This window comes from Euleptes europaea, chromosome 18, assembly GCF_029931775.1.
Source record: "Euleptes europaea isolate rEulEur1 chromosome 18, rEulEur1.hap1, whole genome shotgun sequence".
Taxonomy (NCBI): Eukaryota; Metazoa; Chordata; class Lepidosauria; order Squamata; family Sphaerodactylidae; genus Euleptes; species Euleptes europaea.
In genome coordinates this window covers 3,293,584-3,310,251 of record NC_079329.1, presented here as the reverse complement: position 1 = coordinate 3,310,251, position 16,668 = coordinate 3,293,584, and the positions used below count along the sequence as shown (strand labels likewise).

Sequence of the window (16,668 nt, the reverse complement as noted above, 5' to 3'; positions counted from 1 at the left end):
TAAATAATTGGCTCGACGAGGTTAAAGAAACCTATGCTTTAATTAAGTTGACGTATTATAACGATGATAAAAATACGGAAGAACTGTACGCTCACTGGAAATCAACGATTTCAAGGATGGAAAAAGCACTCCGGTGTGTCAGTTGTAGAGAGGTAGTGATGTAATAATAATGCGGATTTTAGATAAACAGAGTATTACTTGATTAAGCGCTACGGGTATTTTAGTTATATTAGTAGAACTTTTAGTTTTTTAAAAAATAATTTATCATTAGTATTTGATTTTTTAGTAATGTTTTATCTATTGGGGTTTTCCCCCTTTTTCTTTTATTGTATGATTAAATGTTTATAATAACAATTTAAAAAGAAAGAAAGAAAGAAAGAAAGAAAGAAAGAAAGAAAGAAAGAAAGAAAGAAAGAAAGAAAGAAAGAAAGAAAGAAAACACACATGAAGCTGCCTTCTACTAAATTAGACCCTTGGTCCATCAGTCAGTATTGTCTACTCAGACCGGCAGCAGCTCTCCAGGGTCGCAAGCAGGGGTCTTTCACATCACCTCTTTTAGCATTTTTAGTTTTTTTTAAAATAACTTGTATCATTAGTATTTGATTTTTTAGTAATGTATTATCTTTTAGCACTTTTAGTTTTTTAAAAAATAATTTGTATCATTAGTATTTTTAGTAATGTTTTATCTATTGGGTTTTCCCCCCTTTTTATTTTATTGTAAGATTAAATATTTATAATAACAATTAAGGAAGGAAGGAAGGAAGGAAGGAAGGAAGGAAGGAAGGAAGGAAGGAAGGAAGGAAGAAAGAAAGAAAGAAAGAAAGAAAGAAAGAAAGAAAGAAAGAAAGAAAGAAAGAAAGGAAGGAAGGAAGGAAGGAAGGAAGGAAGGAAGGAAGGAAGGAAGGAAGGAAACACATGAAGCTGCCTAATACTGAATCAGACCCTGGGTCCATCAAAGTCTGTATTGTGTACTCAGACCAGCAGCGGCTCTCCAGGGTCTCAGGCAGGGGTCTTTCCCATCACCTCCTTTGCCTAGTCCCTTTAACTGGAGATGCCAGGGATTGAACCTGGGACCTTCTGCATGAAAGGAAGAAGGAAAGGAAGAAAGAAAAACTCCTAACGCGCCGGTCGGTTCTTTGCAAGTTCGGCAATCGCGCCCGGCGATTCTGCTCTTTGCTGCCTCCTCGAGGGCATCCCATAATACAGCTCAGTTGGGAGGGGAGGGGAGGGGGGGCACCCCACCTGACTTCTCGGAAAGGGAGCGAAGGCAAGAAGAAATAGCGAGGGCGGGGAGGGGGGAGTGAGCCTGCAAAAAGCAGCTCCGCCCTGGCGCTGCAACCATTGCAAGCGGAGCCCAGCGGACAGCAGCGGCGCAGCGGCCGGGGAGGCAGGCAGGCAGGCAGGCAGGTCGGTACCGCCTTTGGCTCTTTTGGCTGCGCCGAGTCCCTTCTCCTTCCTCGGGCCTCTTGCGTCGCTGTCCTGCAAGCGGTGGAGAAACCCCCAGGGCAGACCCCGGGAAGCCCCCAAAAGTGTGACGCGCAGCCGGGGCTGGAGCGTGCGGGGAAACACAGCTGGGAAGAGAATTGCCAGCGGGTCGCCGTGTTGGTCTGTCTGCAGTAGTAGAAAAGAGCAAGAGTCCAGGAGCACCTTCAAGACTAACCAAAATATTTCCTGGCAGGGTATGAGCTTTCGTGAGCCACAGCTCACTTCTTCAGATAGTAGAAAAGAGCAAGAGTCCAGTAGCACCTTCAAGACTAACAAAGATATTTCCTGGCAGGGTAGGAGCTTTCGTGAGCCACAGCTCACTTCTTCAGATAGTAGAAAAGAGCAAGAGTCTAGTAGCACCTTCAAGACTAACCAAAATATTTCCTGGCAGGGTAGGAGCTTTCGTGAGCCACAGCTCACTTCTTCAGGTAGTAGAAAAGAGCAAGAGCCCAGTAGCACCTTAAAGACTCACAAAGATATTTCCTGGCAGGGTAGGAGCTTTCGTGAGCCACAGCTCACTTCTTCAGGTAGTAGAAAAGAGCAAGAGCCCAGTAGCACCTTCAAGACTAACAAAGATATTTCCTGGCAGGGTATGAGCTTTCGTGAGCCACAGCTCACTTCTTCAGGTAGTAGAAAAGAGCAAGAGCCCAGTAGCACCTTCAAGACTAACAAAGATATTTCCTGGCAGGGTATGAGCTTTCGTGAGCCACAGCTCACTTCTTCAGGTAGTAGAAAAGGGCAAGAGTCCAGGAGCACCTTCAAGACTAACAAAGATATTTCCTGGCAGGGTATGAGCTTTCGTGAGCCACAGCTCACTTCTTCAGATAGTAGAAAAGAGCAAGAGTCTAGTAGCACCTTCAAGACTAACCAAAATATTTTCTGGCAGGGTATGAGCTTTCGTGAGCCACAGCTCACTTCTTCAGATAGTAGAAAAGAGCAAGAGTCCAGTAGCACCTTAAAGCTGGGAAGGTTCTTCAGCCATCTGCAAGTGCTTGCAGGGCTGTCCTAGAGAGGATGGAGCCGAGTTGTTTTCTGTTGCCCCAGAAGGTCGGACCAGAACCAACGGGTGGAAGTTAAATCCAAAGAGTTTCTGTCTAGACCAGTGGTTTCCAAAGTGGGCAGTACCACCTCCTTGGGGGCGGTGGGATTACCAAGGGGGGCACTAAGAGGCAAGGGGGCAGCAGGGGGGGCGCTAGAGGTGGGCCCCTTCAACTGTGTTGTTCACTAATATACAACAGATCAAGCTTTGGCACCATGGGGGGGTAGTTTAGAATTTCCTGCATTGTGCAGGGGGTTGGACTAGATGACCCTGGGGGGTCCCTTCCGACTCTATGATTCTGTGCTGGCAACTTTGGTGGAAACTTATCAGAATTTTTTCCCCAGAGCTGGAACCACTGGATCAAGTTCTTCAGTTTTGCTGAATAAATTTCAGCTAAAAAGTTTTAATTAATTTCAAAAAGGTGTGCCATTCATTGTTACTGTTTTGAAATTTTATTGTTCTTTAGTGCGTCATGCAAACCCCTCTTTTGAATAATGTTTTTTATAGGATGGGGGGGCGGCGCTGGGGTTGAGTTTGTGGAACCAAGCAGGGGGGCTGAAAAGTTTGGGAACCACTGGTCTAGACATTAGGAAGAATTTTCTAACAGAGTGGTCCCTCAGTGGAACAGGCTTCCTCTGGAGGTGGTGGGCTCTCCTTCCCTGGAGGTTAGACAGCCATCTGTCAGCAATGCTGATATTATGACCCTAGGAAGATGATGAGAGGGAGGACATCTTGGCCATCTTCTGGGCATGGAGTAAGGGGTCACTGGGGGAGGTAGTTGTGAATTCCCTGCATTGTGCAGGGGGTTGGACTAGATGACCCTGGGGGTCCCTTCCAACTCTATGATTCTAAGACTCAGGCAGGTTTACTAGAAAGTGAGTCCCAAAGACAGTTCTGTGGGGCTTATTGCCAGGTTCAGCGTGTTTGGCATGGATTGCAGCCGGCATGGACCCAGGTTGGATGCCACCAGCCAGTTGTTTACATTTTTGTAAGGAAAGTGGGGAAAGAAAAATTATTTCAATGTTGCATTCAACTTCTTCTGAAATGCAGCAACAGTGCAATCCTAAAGAGAGGTAGACCAGTCTAAGCCCGTTCATTTCAGTTGGCTTAGCCTGGAGCAACTCTGCATAGGGTTGCGCTGAGAATAATTGTTTTTAAAATTATCAGCTACTCTTCTACCTTTGGGACCCTGTGTTGGGTGGAAAGCTGGCATAGAAGCGGTTTAAATAAATGTCAGGAAAGCATTATTCCAAGCACGATAAATATTTTAGTCACAATAACTTGTGCTGTAGAAATAGTTTTAAAAACTGGCAACACTGTGTCGTGGTTAGAGCCGTGAGTTTAAGAGTGTTAAATTAGACACACCCCGCCCCAGGGGAGACCTGGGTTCAAATCATCCCATTCAGTTCACTGTGACTCAGGCTGAGTCACTGGCTCAGAGCCTGACCGACTTCATTGGGTTTGTTGTCGATAAAATAAGGAGGGGGGGGAACCACACAAAATGCCCCATAGCTCTTCGGCAGGGCCGGTCTTACCTATGGGGCAATCAGGGATTCTAGGAGGGGCCCCAACTATAGGGCTGCCAACTCCCAGTTGGGGAATTCCTGGAGATTTGGGGGTGGGGTCTGGGGAGGGGGGAGACCTCAGCGTGGTATGATGCCCTCGAGTCCACCCGCCAAGGCAGCCCTTTCCTCCAGGGGGACTAGTCTCTGTCGTCTGGGGATCAGTTGTAATTCTGGAAGACTTCCTGGAAGCTGGCAACCCTACCCAACCACCCAGATGCCATGGTGCTGCCGTCACCAGCCTCTTTGCCGTGTCTGGCGTCGTGGCGGGGGTGGCAGTTTCAGGGCAGCGGCTGGGACAGTCCGCCGTAGGTTGGTGAGAGGAAGGGCAGATCAAAACGTAATGGACAGAGATTCTTAACGGGTTTTCTTTGTCTGTCTCTCGCTTGATGCCCCGGGGCTCAGAGCAGGCACCATCTGGTCAGGCTGTTTATATGGGTGCTGCTAGGAGGCTCCAGTTGAAAACTTACACCCAGCTGGAAGCCATTTTCTTTCTGCTTAACCCGCACCGACTTGGGGCTGGCGCTGGAAGATGGTGGCATCGGGCAGCCGCTCGGCCACCAAGCTGATCTGGAGGCATGTGGGCCAAGACACATGAATGCATGAAGCTGCTTTATACTGAATTGGACCCTTGGTCCATCAAAGTCAGTATTAAGACTCATGCTGCTTTCTCGGTTGCCGCTTGGCATGGGGCCCAAAACCTTGGGAAGCGGTCGGAGCCCTCTGCCAGTTGGGGTAAGATGAAACAGATACCCTGGCAAGCCTCCCGTTCCCCAAGGGCTTCCAGGGCATCGGAAGAAGAAGGTTGGTTTTTCTATGCCGACTTTCTCTACACTTAAGGAAGAATCAGACCAGCTTACAATCACCTTCCTGTCCCCTCCCCACAACAGACACCCTGTGAAGTAGGTGGGGCTGAGAGAGCTGTAAGAGAGCTGTGACTAGCCCAAGGTCACTTGATTAGCCTCCGCCGCTCATGTGGAGGAGTGGGGAATCAAACCCGGGTCTCCAGATCAGAATCCACCACTCCAAACCACCGCTCTTAACCACTACACCACACTGGCTCAGACAATTCATAGAGTTGGAAGGGACCACCAGGGTCATCTAGTCCAACCCCTTGCACAATGCAGGAAATTCACAACTGCCTCCCCCCCCCGTACCCCCAGTGACCCCTACTCCATGCCCAGAAGATGGCCAAGATGCCCTCCCTCTCATCAACTGCCTAAGGTCGTAGAATCAGCATTGCTGACAGATGGCCGTCTAGCCTCTTCTTAAAAACCTCCAGGGAAGGAGAGCTCAACACCTCCCAAGGAAGCCTGTTCCACTGAGGAACCGCTCTAACTGTTAGAAAATCCTTCCTAATGTCTAGACAGAAACTCTTTTGATTTATTTTCAACCTGTTGGTTCTGGTCCGACCTTCTGGAGCAGAAAACAACTTGGCACCCTCCTCTCTATGACAGCCCTTCAAGTACTTGAAGATGGTCATCATGTCCCCTCTCAGTCTTCTCCTCTCCAGGCTAAACATCCCCAGCTCCTTCAACCTTTCCTCATAGGACTTGGTCTCCAGACCCCCTCACCATCTTTGCTGCTCTCCTCTGGACACATTCCAGCTTGTCTGCATCCTTCTTAAATTGCGGTGGCCCAAACTGAACACAATACTCTGCTTTCTTGATAGTCAGGAAAGCACCAAATTCCGTCTTTTGGTGCTGCCTCAGGTTCGCTCCGTTCTCAGATCGCATCAGGGTCTTCTGCTTCGCCTCATAATCCTGCAAGCCTTTCCCAACAAATCTGAGTCTGTGTTTGGCAAGGCACTGTCTTTGGCAATCTTGCTGAAGTGAGGTGTCCCCCCCGCCCAAGAGTTCTGGTTAAGGAACTTCAATGACCCAACACTTCCCCTCTTTGCGTCATTTGTTATGGCCGACAACGAGCAGAGTCGGCAGGGTGGGCCCGAGGTATTTTGCTACCTAGATGTTCCAGAAGATGCTACAAATGCCGTTTGAAAGCCATCATTGTGTCGAGGTTAGACTAGAGTGTCAGACTGACACCTGGGAGAATCAGGTTCGAATCCCCACTCTGCCATGGAAATTCCCTGGGTGACCTGGCCGGCATGGTGTAGTGGTTAAGAGCGGTGGTTTGGAGTGGTGGACTCTGACCTGGAGAACTGGGTTTGATTCCCCACTCCTCCGCATGAAGCCAGCTGGGTGACCTTGGGCTATTCACAGCTCTCTCGGCCCCACCTACCTCACAGGGTGTCTCTTGTGGGGAGGGGAAGGTGATTGTAAACCGGTCTGGTTCTCCCTTAAATGGTAGAGAAAGTCGGCATGTAAAAACCAACTCTTCTTCTTCTTGGGCCGGTCACACACAGCCTAGCCTACCTCACAGGGTTGTTATGAAGATAAAATAAAGGGAGCCAGCAATGGGTCCCCATTGGGGAGAGTAGGCAGGATATAAATAAAGTCAATAAATAAATTTTTCCAAACTGGGGGAAATTAAGATAGTGGTAACGGCATGTCTAAAAAATAAATATATAATTGGCTCTGCTTTTCAGCAATAATTGGCTTCCAAAGCAGCTCATGGAATTTCTTTAAAATATAATTTAAATTCAGTGCGAAAATTCTGTGGGGAGGAAGCTCTTCAGCTGGAGTCTGATCCAGAAACAACAGAGAGGGTTCCTCGATAGTACTTGGAAATTGAGGAAGGGGGCAGTGGGATTGTTCATAATCTTTGACAGTGGTGTGACTCCGGTTTGCCCCTTTTGGCTGTTGTGATTATATTGTTTTATTTATTTATTTATTTCATTTATACCCCACCTTTCTCCCCAATGGGAGCTCAGAACGGCTTAGATCATTCGCCTCACCTCCAATTTAATCCTCACAACCACCCTGTGAAGTCAGTTAGGCTGAGAGAGTGTGACTGGCCCAAGGTCGCTGAGAAAGCCTCCATGGCATGTGGGGATTCGAACCTGGATCTCCCAGGTAGTAGTCCGGCACTCTTAACTACTACACCACACTGGCTCACTGATCCTCTCCGGCTCTGAGCAGCACAATGCAAATGCCTTTAATTGGCTCAGCGACCTATCAAAAATTGTGGGTTTTTCTTATCTCATACGGGTGCTGGTCTCTGCGCTTTCCACCTGCATTTCAGACTTTCCCTTTGCTTGTTTTTTCCCTTTCTCTCTCCACAAATCCTCTAGCTGGCATATCTTCTCTGCTGAACTTTCTCTTTGTACCACCTGTCTAGGATGGCGACTCCAGGACCAGGTATGCGGTCCACCCGGAAACTGCGGCAGTGGACTGTGGAACAAGTAGAGAGTGGGAAGTTCCGTGGGTTGGTGTGGGACGATCCTCCGGCGAAGACGATGTTCCGCATCCCCTGGAAACACGCTGGGAAACAGGAGTTTCGCCATGACGAGGATGCTGCTTTCTTCAAGGTACTGCACTGGACTTAACTACTGCCTGCTAAAGGTACAAAACGGGTCAGGAAAAAGGGCCTTTGTTGGCGTCAGAGAGCGTTGTGCTAAGGAATTGGGAGCCCTGACCTGGGTGGCCCGGACTAGCCCAAATTTTTTAGATCCTGTAAGCTAAGCAGGGTTGGCCCTGTTTCGTACCTGGGTGGGAGACCGCCAAGGAAGTCCAGGGTTGCTACACAGAGGCAGAGGCAATGGCAAACCACCTCCGAATATCTTGCCTTGAAAACTCTGTGGCAGGGGTGTCAAACATATGGTCTGCGGGCCGGATCCGGCCCCTTGAGAGCTCTTATCTGGCCTGTGAGCCAGCTAAGCCCACAAACAAGACGACTGCAGCAGCAGCATCCTGCCTGTGTTCCACAGCACCTAAGATAACAGGCATGCTCCTCTGATCCTGGAGAGAATAGGTATGCGTCATGACTAGTATTTTTACTAGTAGCCATGAATAGCCCTCTCCATGTATGTGTCCACTTCCCTCTTAAAGCCTGTTATTGGAGATTGTATGTGAGTCTATGGCTTTTACTGTATGTTTTAAGGCTTGAATGAGCTGCTCTGAGCCTGGCTTGCTGGGGTAGAGCAGGTTATAAGACTGATATAATAAATAAATAATACATAAATGGGTATGCACCAACATCTCTTCTCAGGCTTGGGCCATCTTTAAAGGAAAGTACCACCCAGGGGAACGCTTCGATTCTGCCGCCTGCAAGACCCGTATCCGCTGCGCCTTGTCTAAGAGCCCGGAGTTTGAGGAGGTGCGGTCGCGCTCCAGGCTGGATATCACAGAACCCTACAAGGTGTATCGGCTGGTCCCGCTGCCTGAGCAGCCTACCGGTGAGGGGCCAAACATTTGCTCACATTGATTCACATTGCAGCATCTGTCTTGTCTAGGAACAGAATTTGGCTGAGCCAGCATGGTGTAGTGGTTAAGAGCAGTGGACTCTAATCTGGAGAATTGGGTTTGAGTCCCCACTCCTCCATATGAGCAGCGGACTCTAATTTGGTGAACCGGGTTGGTTTCCCCACTCCTGCACATAAAGCCTGTTGGGTGACCTTGGGCCAGTCACAGTTCTCCGAACTCTCTCAGCCCCACCTGCCTCACAGGGTGTCTGTTGTGGGGAGAGGAAGGGAAGGCGATTGTATGCCAGCGACCCTGGAGAGCTGCTGCCGGTCTGAGTAGACAATACTGGCTTTGATGGACCAAGGGTCTGATTCAGTAGAAGGCAGCTTCTTTCTTTCTTTCTTTCTTTCTTTCTTTCTTTCTTTCTTTCTTTCTTTCTTTCTTTCTTTCTTTCTTTCTTTCTTTCTTTCTTTCTTTCTTTCTTTCTTTCTTTCTTTCTTTCTTTCTTTCTTTCTTTCTTTCTTTCTTTCTTTCTTTCTTTCGTGTGTTTCCACACAACATTGGCCACACCTCATATTCTGCCCCCTCTGACCTTGTCTCCTAAGGAAAGTCATCCAAGAAGTCCAGGAAGATGAAGATGGAAGGCTCCAGTGGGACCTCAGAGGAGAGGGCAGGAAGCCCCCCTACAAGTGTCCCTCTGATGCCCCACTCCCTTTTACTGTCAAATACGGTGAGTGCTGAAATTGGAAAGGCAGGACTGAGGTGGGCTCAACCCCTGGGGCAGATTTTACTGCATCGGGGGATCCTCCCCATTTGCACTCTCCTTCTCTTCTTGTGCCAAATCTTACGTGCTGCCGGAAGCAGTCCGAGCTTTTCCTCTGCTTTAGGACTGTTTTAATCAAATGCAGTCCTAAATAAATCCGACTTCAGCTGCCTCCTGAAGACTGAAAGTGCCAAGCACACCTCCCTGGGGAGGCTGTTCCATAATTGTGGGGCTGCCACTGAAAAGGCCCTGACTCGTGTACCCGCCAAACGAGCTTCTTTGATTGATGGGACAGTCAGAAGGGCCCCTCCCTGTGATCTTAATTCTCGGGCAGGAACATAATGGGAGAAGACTGATTTGTTTTTTTTGGCTGAGCTTCATTTACAATCCTGACCTGGATGGCCCAGGCTAGCCTGATCTCGTCAGATCTCAGAAGCTAAGCAGGGTCAGCCCTGGTTAGTATTTGGATGGGAGACCACCAAAGAAATCCAGGGTTGCTGTGCAGAGGAAGGTACTGGCAAACCACCTCTGTTCGTCTCTTGCCTTGAAAACCCCAAAAGGGGTCGCCATAAGTCGGCTGCGACTTGACGGCACTTTACACACACACACATTTACAATAATATAAGTGAAAATAAGGCATATTAAAAATGACTTCCAGAACTGGCGGTCCTAAAATGTACTATATTGTGGGCGGGAAGGGGACTTTCGACCCTGGTGAAGGTACAGGGGTGTGCTTGTGTGGGGAAGCACAAATACGAACAACTGAGGTGACATGAAATGTGAGCAGAGTTGTGGCACGCACAATCTGATCTTTCTTCTTTATCCTCCAGGATGGAAGCTCCACGTCAGAGGCCACAGCTAGCCTTTCTCTGGACGCAGCCGCTAATTTAACCTTCCAACAAGAGGAGCTCAGTCCTCAGCCCAGTGAACCAGGTGGGGGAGTGCGCCTCTAGCTGTAAGTTTTGATGGGTTTTCAGGAGTCTCAGGCACTCTTCTTGGGGTTTCTCTGGTGCGCAAGGCCCAGTTTGGGTGCTGTGTGCATACTGAAGTGCCTTCCCTTCTTGTTTCCTGTAAGGAGGTTTGTGTTTAGCGAAGACTTGGGAGAGGAGATCATGCGCTGCTTTCTCGGGAGGGGAAAAAAAAGAAGCGCCTCGAGAAAGAACGGAGCTGAAAGGTCCTGTCCTGGTAACACTCACTCCAGCAGATATTTCGGGATCCCGCCTTTACCTTAAATGAAGGGGCCCCAACCTTTTTGAGCCTGTGAGCGCCTTTGGACTTCTGACATAGTGTGGTGGGCACAACCACAACATGCCTGCCACGAGAGGTGAAGGCAACCACACACACATACAGGAAGCTCAAATGCAGGGGACAAGAGGAGTAATTTTTTAAAATACACTGGAAATGAGGAATGAGAAAAAGTAAAACCAACACTAAGAGCCCCGTGGCACAGATTGGTCAGCTGCAGTACTGCAGTCCAAGCTCTGCTCACGACCTGAGTTCGATCCTGACGGAAGTTGGTTTCAGGTAGCCGGCTCAAGGTCGACTCAGCCTTCCATCCTTCCGAGGTTGGTAAAATGAGGACCCAGCTTGCTGGGGGTTAAAGGAAGATGACTGGGGAAGGCACTGGCAAACCACCCCATAAACAAAGTCTGCCTAGTAAACGTCGGGATGTGACGTCACCCCATGGGTCAGGAATGACCCGGTGCTTGCACAGGGGACCTTTACCTTTTTAAAACCTACACTATGGTGGCAGCTGCTGCCAAAACACTGTTATTTCAAACTGTGCAGCCAGTCAGAAGCCCTGCTGGGGAGGAACCCCCACCCACTTTCTAAAATCATTTGGTGGGTGCCAGGAAAGGTGCTGGTGGGCCCCCTAGTGTCCGTGGCCACCATGTTGGGAATCCCTGCTTTAAAACCTTTCCCTCACTGAGGGCAGAGCAAGAGCCCATGGCCTGTTTCATGAACCAAAGTAAGCAAACAGGGCTGGGGGCAGGAAGTGTCTACATACCCAGGATGATTCACTGGGGCAGGAAATGGATCTGTCGTTACACTGCTGCGCCTGTTGCTGGGCCTGGTTGGAAAGGACGGTGGACGCTGAGCAACTGCAATGTAAATGTCCTTGTGGGGCCAGAGAAATTGAAGACACTAGCCATGTTATTCTTAGGTGTAATTATTATAAGGACATTAGACAGAAGTTGATTCATCCGCCGGTGAACCTAAGGGAGTTTGTTTCAGAAGAAGAGGAAATGAAATTTCTGCTGTGGGAAGGGGGGACACCTTTTGACTTTCCCAAGTTGCTAAATTTTGCTCATTGGCTATTAAGGTCTGTTTGAGAGATACCACTAATGGTAATGTCAAGATTGGTCACGATTAACTCTTAGGTAAATTTTAGCATAACGGTTTTTAACGCAACTATTTTATGATTTTAATGTATTTCTGCTAAGCTATGGAAATACTTTTAGATTTGATACCTACCCTTTTAAAATCTGTTTTAAAGATTGTTTACTATGTTCTGGCAAATCTATGTTTACTATGTCTGGCAATAAATAAATATATAATGCAATGTAACCTTCCCCGTGCACTTTGTTGTGACCCCTACCAGGCATCCCCCCCCCCAAAAAAATGTTGCACTTCTGGGGGAGCAGGAGTCTGTGATGGGGAACGGTTTTCAGATTGGCTGGTGCTTCTCCTTGTACATCGTTCAAATTAATGTGTATGGGCGCAAAACTGTCGTACAACATGCTGCAATCGAACTCTTGTTTGGGAGTGGGCGGTCCCTTCAGTGGAATGGATTATGGCTTGCGGTGTATAATTACAAAGCAGAGGGGTGCTGGGCTCAGTGTAGCCATCCAAACTCCTGATTCCAGGTGCGCAGAAGTCCTCAATTCCAGTTATGTGTTGCAGTTTCCTAGTGGTGGGTGAAATTCATTTTGCACATGCTCATAGGCACTCTGTTCCTTGGCGGTTTTTTGTACATGTAGCAAGCCCAGAACAGGCTCTGGTGTTGAACCCTGGTGAGCGGTGCCTGCAATTTAGCCTGAGAGAATTGAGCTTGATTTTGGGAAAGGGCAGCTTGGCTATCTGTGAAGGGTGGTCGCTCCCCAGTTTCTCACTCCCTGTTCCTTTGCTCTCTTGCCACACCAGCTTCTGACGTGACTGAGATTGACCTCCATTTGACAGCCAAGATTGTGCCGGCGGAGATGCCTCTGGTGATGAGAATCGGTGAGATCCCAGAGGGAGCATCTCTCTCTGCCCCTGCCTTGGAAGGGTCGGTTTCCTTTGTCAGAGGTGGGGAGAGGAAGAGAGTGCATGCGTGCTGGAGAGGGATTGTGACTCAGTGTATATATAGTGTGTGTATAGCACAGACAGCAACTATGAAGCTGCCTTATACTGAATCAGATCCTTGGATCCATCAAAGTCAGTATTGTCTACTCAGACTGGCAGCGACTCTCCAGGGTCTCAGGCAGAGGTCTTTCACATCACCTCCTTGCCTAGTCCCTTTAACTGGAGATGTCGGAGACTGAGCCTGGGACCCTTCTGCATGCCAAGCAGAGGCTCTACTACTGAGCTCACGGCTGGGAGAGCCTCTGCTTTGCGTGCAGAAGGTCCCCAGGTCAATCCCCGACCTCTCCAGTTAAAAGGACCAGGTAGTAGTGTAGCGTGAGACTTATTCCCTCGCAACACTGAAGAGAGATTTTTAACTGAGAATTCCTCCAGAAGCTCTGCTTCTGAAACAATTGCAGCATCATATCCCTCTTTGTTTTCTCATGCCAGAAAAGTTACTACCCCTTCCAACTTTTGATAATACTATATAATCTTTTGGGCTGTTAGTCCTGTTTTCCCTCTTATTCGAGCAAGCAGCAATTGACCAAAACATCTGTTGAATCTTTTTATCTTTTATTAATTAAAGAGAGTCTTTTCATTAAGCAAGACATTATACAATAAAGACATAAAATAATTATATCTACACAAAATGTGGATATTCAGGCTATTATGAGTTCCTAACATTATGAATGCATATCAAAATTGATTACAGCATTTAAAACAAATCAGGCTTCAGCCTGATTTTTTATATAGCTTTTAGGGATTATCCAATAAGCCCAAAGATCCCAATATCTTACCAATATCAGTGATTCTTCAACCTCTGCATCCTGAGATGCAATTCAAAGAAAACCTTTTTGCTTTTCACAACCATGTGTATTTATAGATAAAATTATCTATTTGATCATTCTCTAAAGTTGATTGTCACAATCGTGCGACTACTTCTAAGTATCTGTTTGGCTATCGTAATAAGTGGTAACAGCCCAGATGCAAATGACCACTCAGCAAATACTTATGAGCTCATGCTGAGATAGCAAGGTAGAAGGTCAAAGCCAACTCGTTAAAAGTACTTTCCCACACCTTGTTACTCTAAAACAAAGGATAACATAACCAGCAGGTGCCTTATAAGAACATATAAGAAAGGCCATGCTGGATCAGACCAAGGTCCATCAGGTCCAGCAGTCTATCCTCACAGTGGTCAACCAGGTGCCTCTAGGAAGCCCCCAAACAAGACGACTGCAGCAGCATCCTGCCTGTGTTCCACAGCACCTAAGAGAATAGGCATGCTCCTCTGATCCTGGAGAGAATAGGTATGCGTCATGACTAGTATTTTTACTAGTAGCCATGAATAGCCCTCTCCATGAATGTGTCCACTTCCCTCTTAAAGCCTATTATTGGGGATGAAATCATTGCAATTGCGACAGTAGGTGATGTGAAAGACCTCAGCCTGGGACCCTGGAGAGCCACTGCTAGTCTGAGTAGACATTACAGACTTTGGAGGACCAAGAGTCTGATTCGGTATAAGGCCGCTTTGTGTGTAAGATATGCCCTTTTTTTGTCATGGCCATTCCATGTGAAAACTAGGGTGTCCCGGTCTATTGGTTGCCGTGTGGCTGATCTCCTCCCTTCTCCTTTCCCAGCTGAGTTCTCCATTCAGATGTCCGTCTTCTACAGCGGTGTGCTGGTTCAGAGTGTCTGGCTCCCGCAAGGCGACTTTCTGATCACGTCTGACTCGACGCCACCAGGAGCGCCGTGTAACAGGATGCGCCGTGTGGTGCTGCCATGTGCAGACAGGATGGAGAATCCCCAAAAGCAGAAAGCCACCCTCCAATTGTTGAAGGATCTGGAAAAGGGAGTGATGATTGACAGTAACCGGGAAGGGATAGTCATCCAGTGCCAAAGAAGGTGTAAAGCCAACATCTGTTGGCAGGGCCTCACGGAATCCCAGGCCGGCGGGAAGCTGGACAGCGGCCTCTTCCTTCACGTGTTCAGCACCAAGGCGTTTCAGTCAGGTGAGGTTATGTGTTGAGGAGACACTTTCCAAATGGAAAAACAAACAAACCAAACGTGTTAGTCTGCATTATTTAGATGAGAGATGCTACTCTTAGTAAATTGTCCTGTCGATTCACATCGATATTGTAATGTTCATCTTTGAAAGTTAATTCAACGCCAGCGTGGTGGTGTGGTTAAGAGTGGTGGTTTGGAGCGGTGGACTCTGATCTGGAGAACTGGGTTTGATTCCCCACTCCTCCACGTGAATGGCAGGCACTAATCTGGTGAACTGGATTTGTTTCTCCGCTCCAACACATGAAGCCAGCTAGATGACCTTGGGCTAGTCACAGCTGTCTCAGCCCCACCTACCTCACAGGGTGTCTGTTGTGGGGAAGAGAAGGTGATTGTAAGCCGGTTTGATTCTTCCTTAAGTGATAAAGTCGGCTTATAAAACCTCTTCTTCTTCTGAATTAGTAACCCTACTACAGTGGTCCCCAACTTTCTGAGCCCGCAGGCACCTTTGGAATTCTGACACAGCACGGTGGGCACGACCACAAAATGGCTGCCGCAGTAGATGGAAGCAACCACAAAATATCAGGGGATCGAGGTTATATATAACTAGTAGTAACTCTTCAACATTTCAGGCAGACGTTCTGTTTAACAGGGTGCCTTTTAATCAGCATCCCTGCTGGGTAAAAACCCTGCTTAGCCCCACCGACTTTCTAAAAGCCCTTGGCGCGGGCCAGGAAAGATCCAGGTTGAGGACCCTTGCCCTAGAATATACTGATGCCTGTCCCTACATTTTCTCTCCACAGCTTGGGACCAGTACCAGCTTGGCTTTGCTCCCAAGCCTGAACACCAAGTTACGCTATGTATAGGAGAAGAACTGGAAGGAACTGACAGTTTGAGTGAGAAGCTCATCATCATTCAGGTAAGGTTTATTATAGGTAAGAGCTGATCATGCAAAGGTGCATTGTGGGATAGGAAAGATGAACCACACGGTACAATTTGGAGTCCCATTGTGGGTGGAGAGTATATGGTGAAAGGCGTGCTTTGTGGATTTTCAGAGAAGGGAATTGTGGGTACCCAGGTTAATGGCAGCTTTGCATTGTGGGTTGCCAATCTGACACAGCAACGTCATGGATGGAAGTTTAGAAAGAAATGCATTACGAGCTGTCAGGAGAAGGATTTATTTTATCTAGCAGCTGGGAGGACTTTCATTCATAGGGTCGCCATGAGTCGGAAGCGACTTGACGGCACTTAACACACACACACATAGCAGCTGGGAACTGGGAAAGAAGGGCCTTGGGTGTCAGTAGTGGTACCAAAGTAGAGGTATATTATGTGTGGTAGTTGGAAATCAAGGCAGAAATGCATAATAGGTAGGCAAAAGTCAACTGCATTATGGGTAGTCACAGTTCAGGTCAAACAGCTTTGTAGATTGGGAAGGGGATTGTTTATTTGCAGAAGAGAGGGATGCTGAAGAATGATTGGGAAAAAATTAAAAGTGCATTTTAGGATACTAGAAATCTCCACTTGACTTGGAGGGTGGGGGGCTGAGAAAAAGAGATCTTCACGACTTTTTTGTTCTCCAACCTCCAGATGGCACAGAACTTTGCTGCTCGGATGACCAAGGTAAAAGAGAAGCCTAACCAGGATCCCTTCTCGTTACCTTTTGCATTTCCGCACTCCTCAGCCTGAAAAGTTGGCAGCTCCTGGTTCTGGCTTTCCCTTGGTGAACACGGCCTCGGACAACAAAAGCTCCTGTCGGGGTCATTGAGTATGTGGTAGCACTTTGTGGGTTCAACAGTCCATTCTCCTCTCAGCATGCAACTTCTGGAATTTCCAGGGGCACAGCCCCTTTTGGTGTAAGCTTAGACTTTCTACACCTGCTTTAAGTCTGGGCAGCCTAGTTTTGTCGGTGAAATTGGGCTCCTTGTGTGTAAACTTGTGAAACACTAGAGTGACCGATAAGCAGCAGCTTCTATATATGATTAATTTCAGTTACGTTTTGAGACTGAGAAATTTCCTTTCGGAATCCTGGTAGTGGCGGCAAGCAAATTCCATAATTTGCGCCCATCTGCTATGTCTGCTAGAATCCCACGCCTTCTCTTCTTGCACTTTATTTGAAAGTAGAAAATCCTCAGTCACCTTTGAGATGTCTTCCTGTAGAAACAATAAAAGCCATATAGATATAAGTGCCCA

The 16,668-nt window shown here is 47.8% G+C and overlaps 1 protein-coding gene across 1 annotated transcript; it reads left to right on the top strand.

Annotated features, from left to right (window-relative positions):
* The first annotated feature begins 7,324 nt into the window (after positions 1-7,324).
* Positions 7,325-16,164, top strand: IRF9 (interferon regulatory factor 9). Its single transcript, XM_056863656.1, has 8 exons — positions 7,325-7,513; positions 8,194-8,380; positions 8,993-9,117; positions 9,981-10,083; positions 12,295-12,372; positions 14,112-14,483; positions 15,279-15,394; positions 16,066-16,164. The coding sequence occupies exons 1-8, from the start codon at positions 7,325-7,327 to the stop codon at positions 16,162-16,164; spliced, it is 1,269 nt and encodes a 422-aa protein (XP_056719634.1).
* The last annotated feature ends 504 nt before the right edge of the window (positions 16,165-16,668 follow it).

Coding starts and splice junctions, on each gene's coding strand:
- IRF9 (XM_056863656.1), top strand. CDS start 7,325: ATGGCGACTCCAGGACCAGGTATGCGGTCCACCCGGAAACTGCGGCAG. Junction 9,118..9,980: donor CCCTTTTACTGTCAAATACG/GTGAGTGCTGAA, acceptor TTTATCCTCCAG/GATGGAAGCTCCACGTCAGA. Junction 12,373..14,111: donor GCCTCTGGTGATGAGAATCG/GTGAGATCCCAG, acceptor CTCCTTTCCCAG/CTGAGTTCTCCATTCAGATG.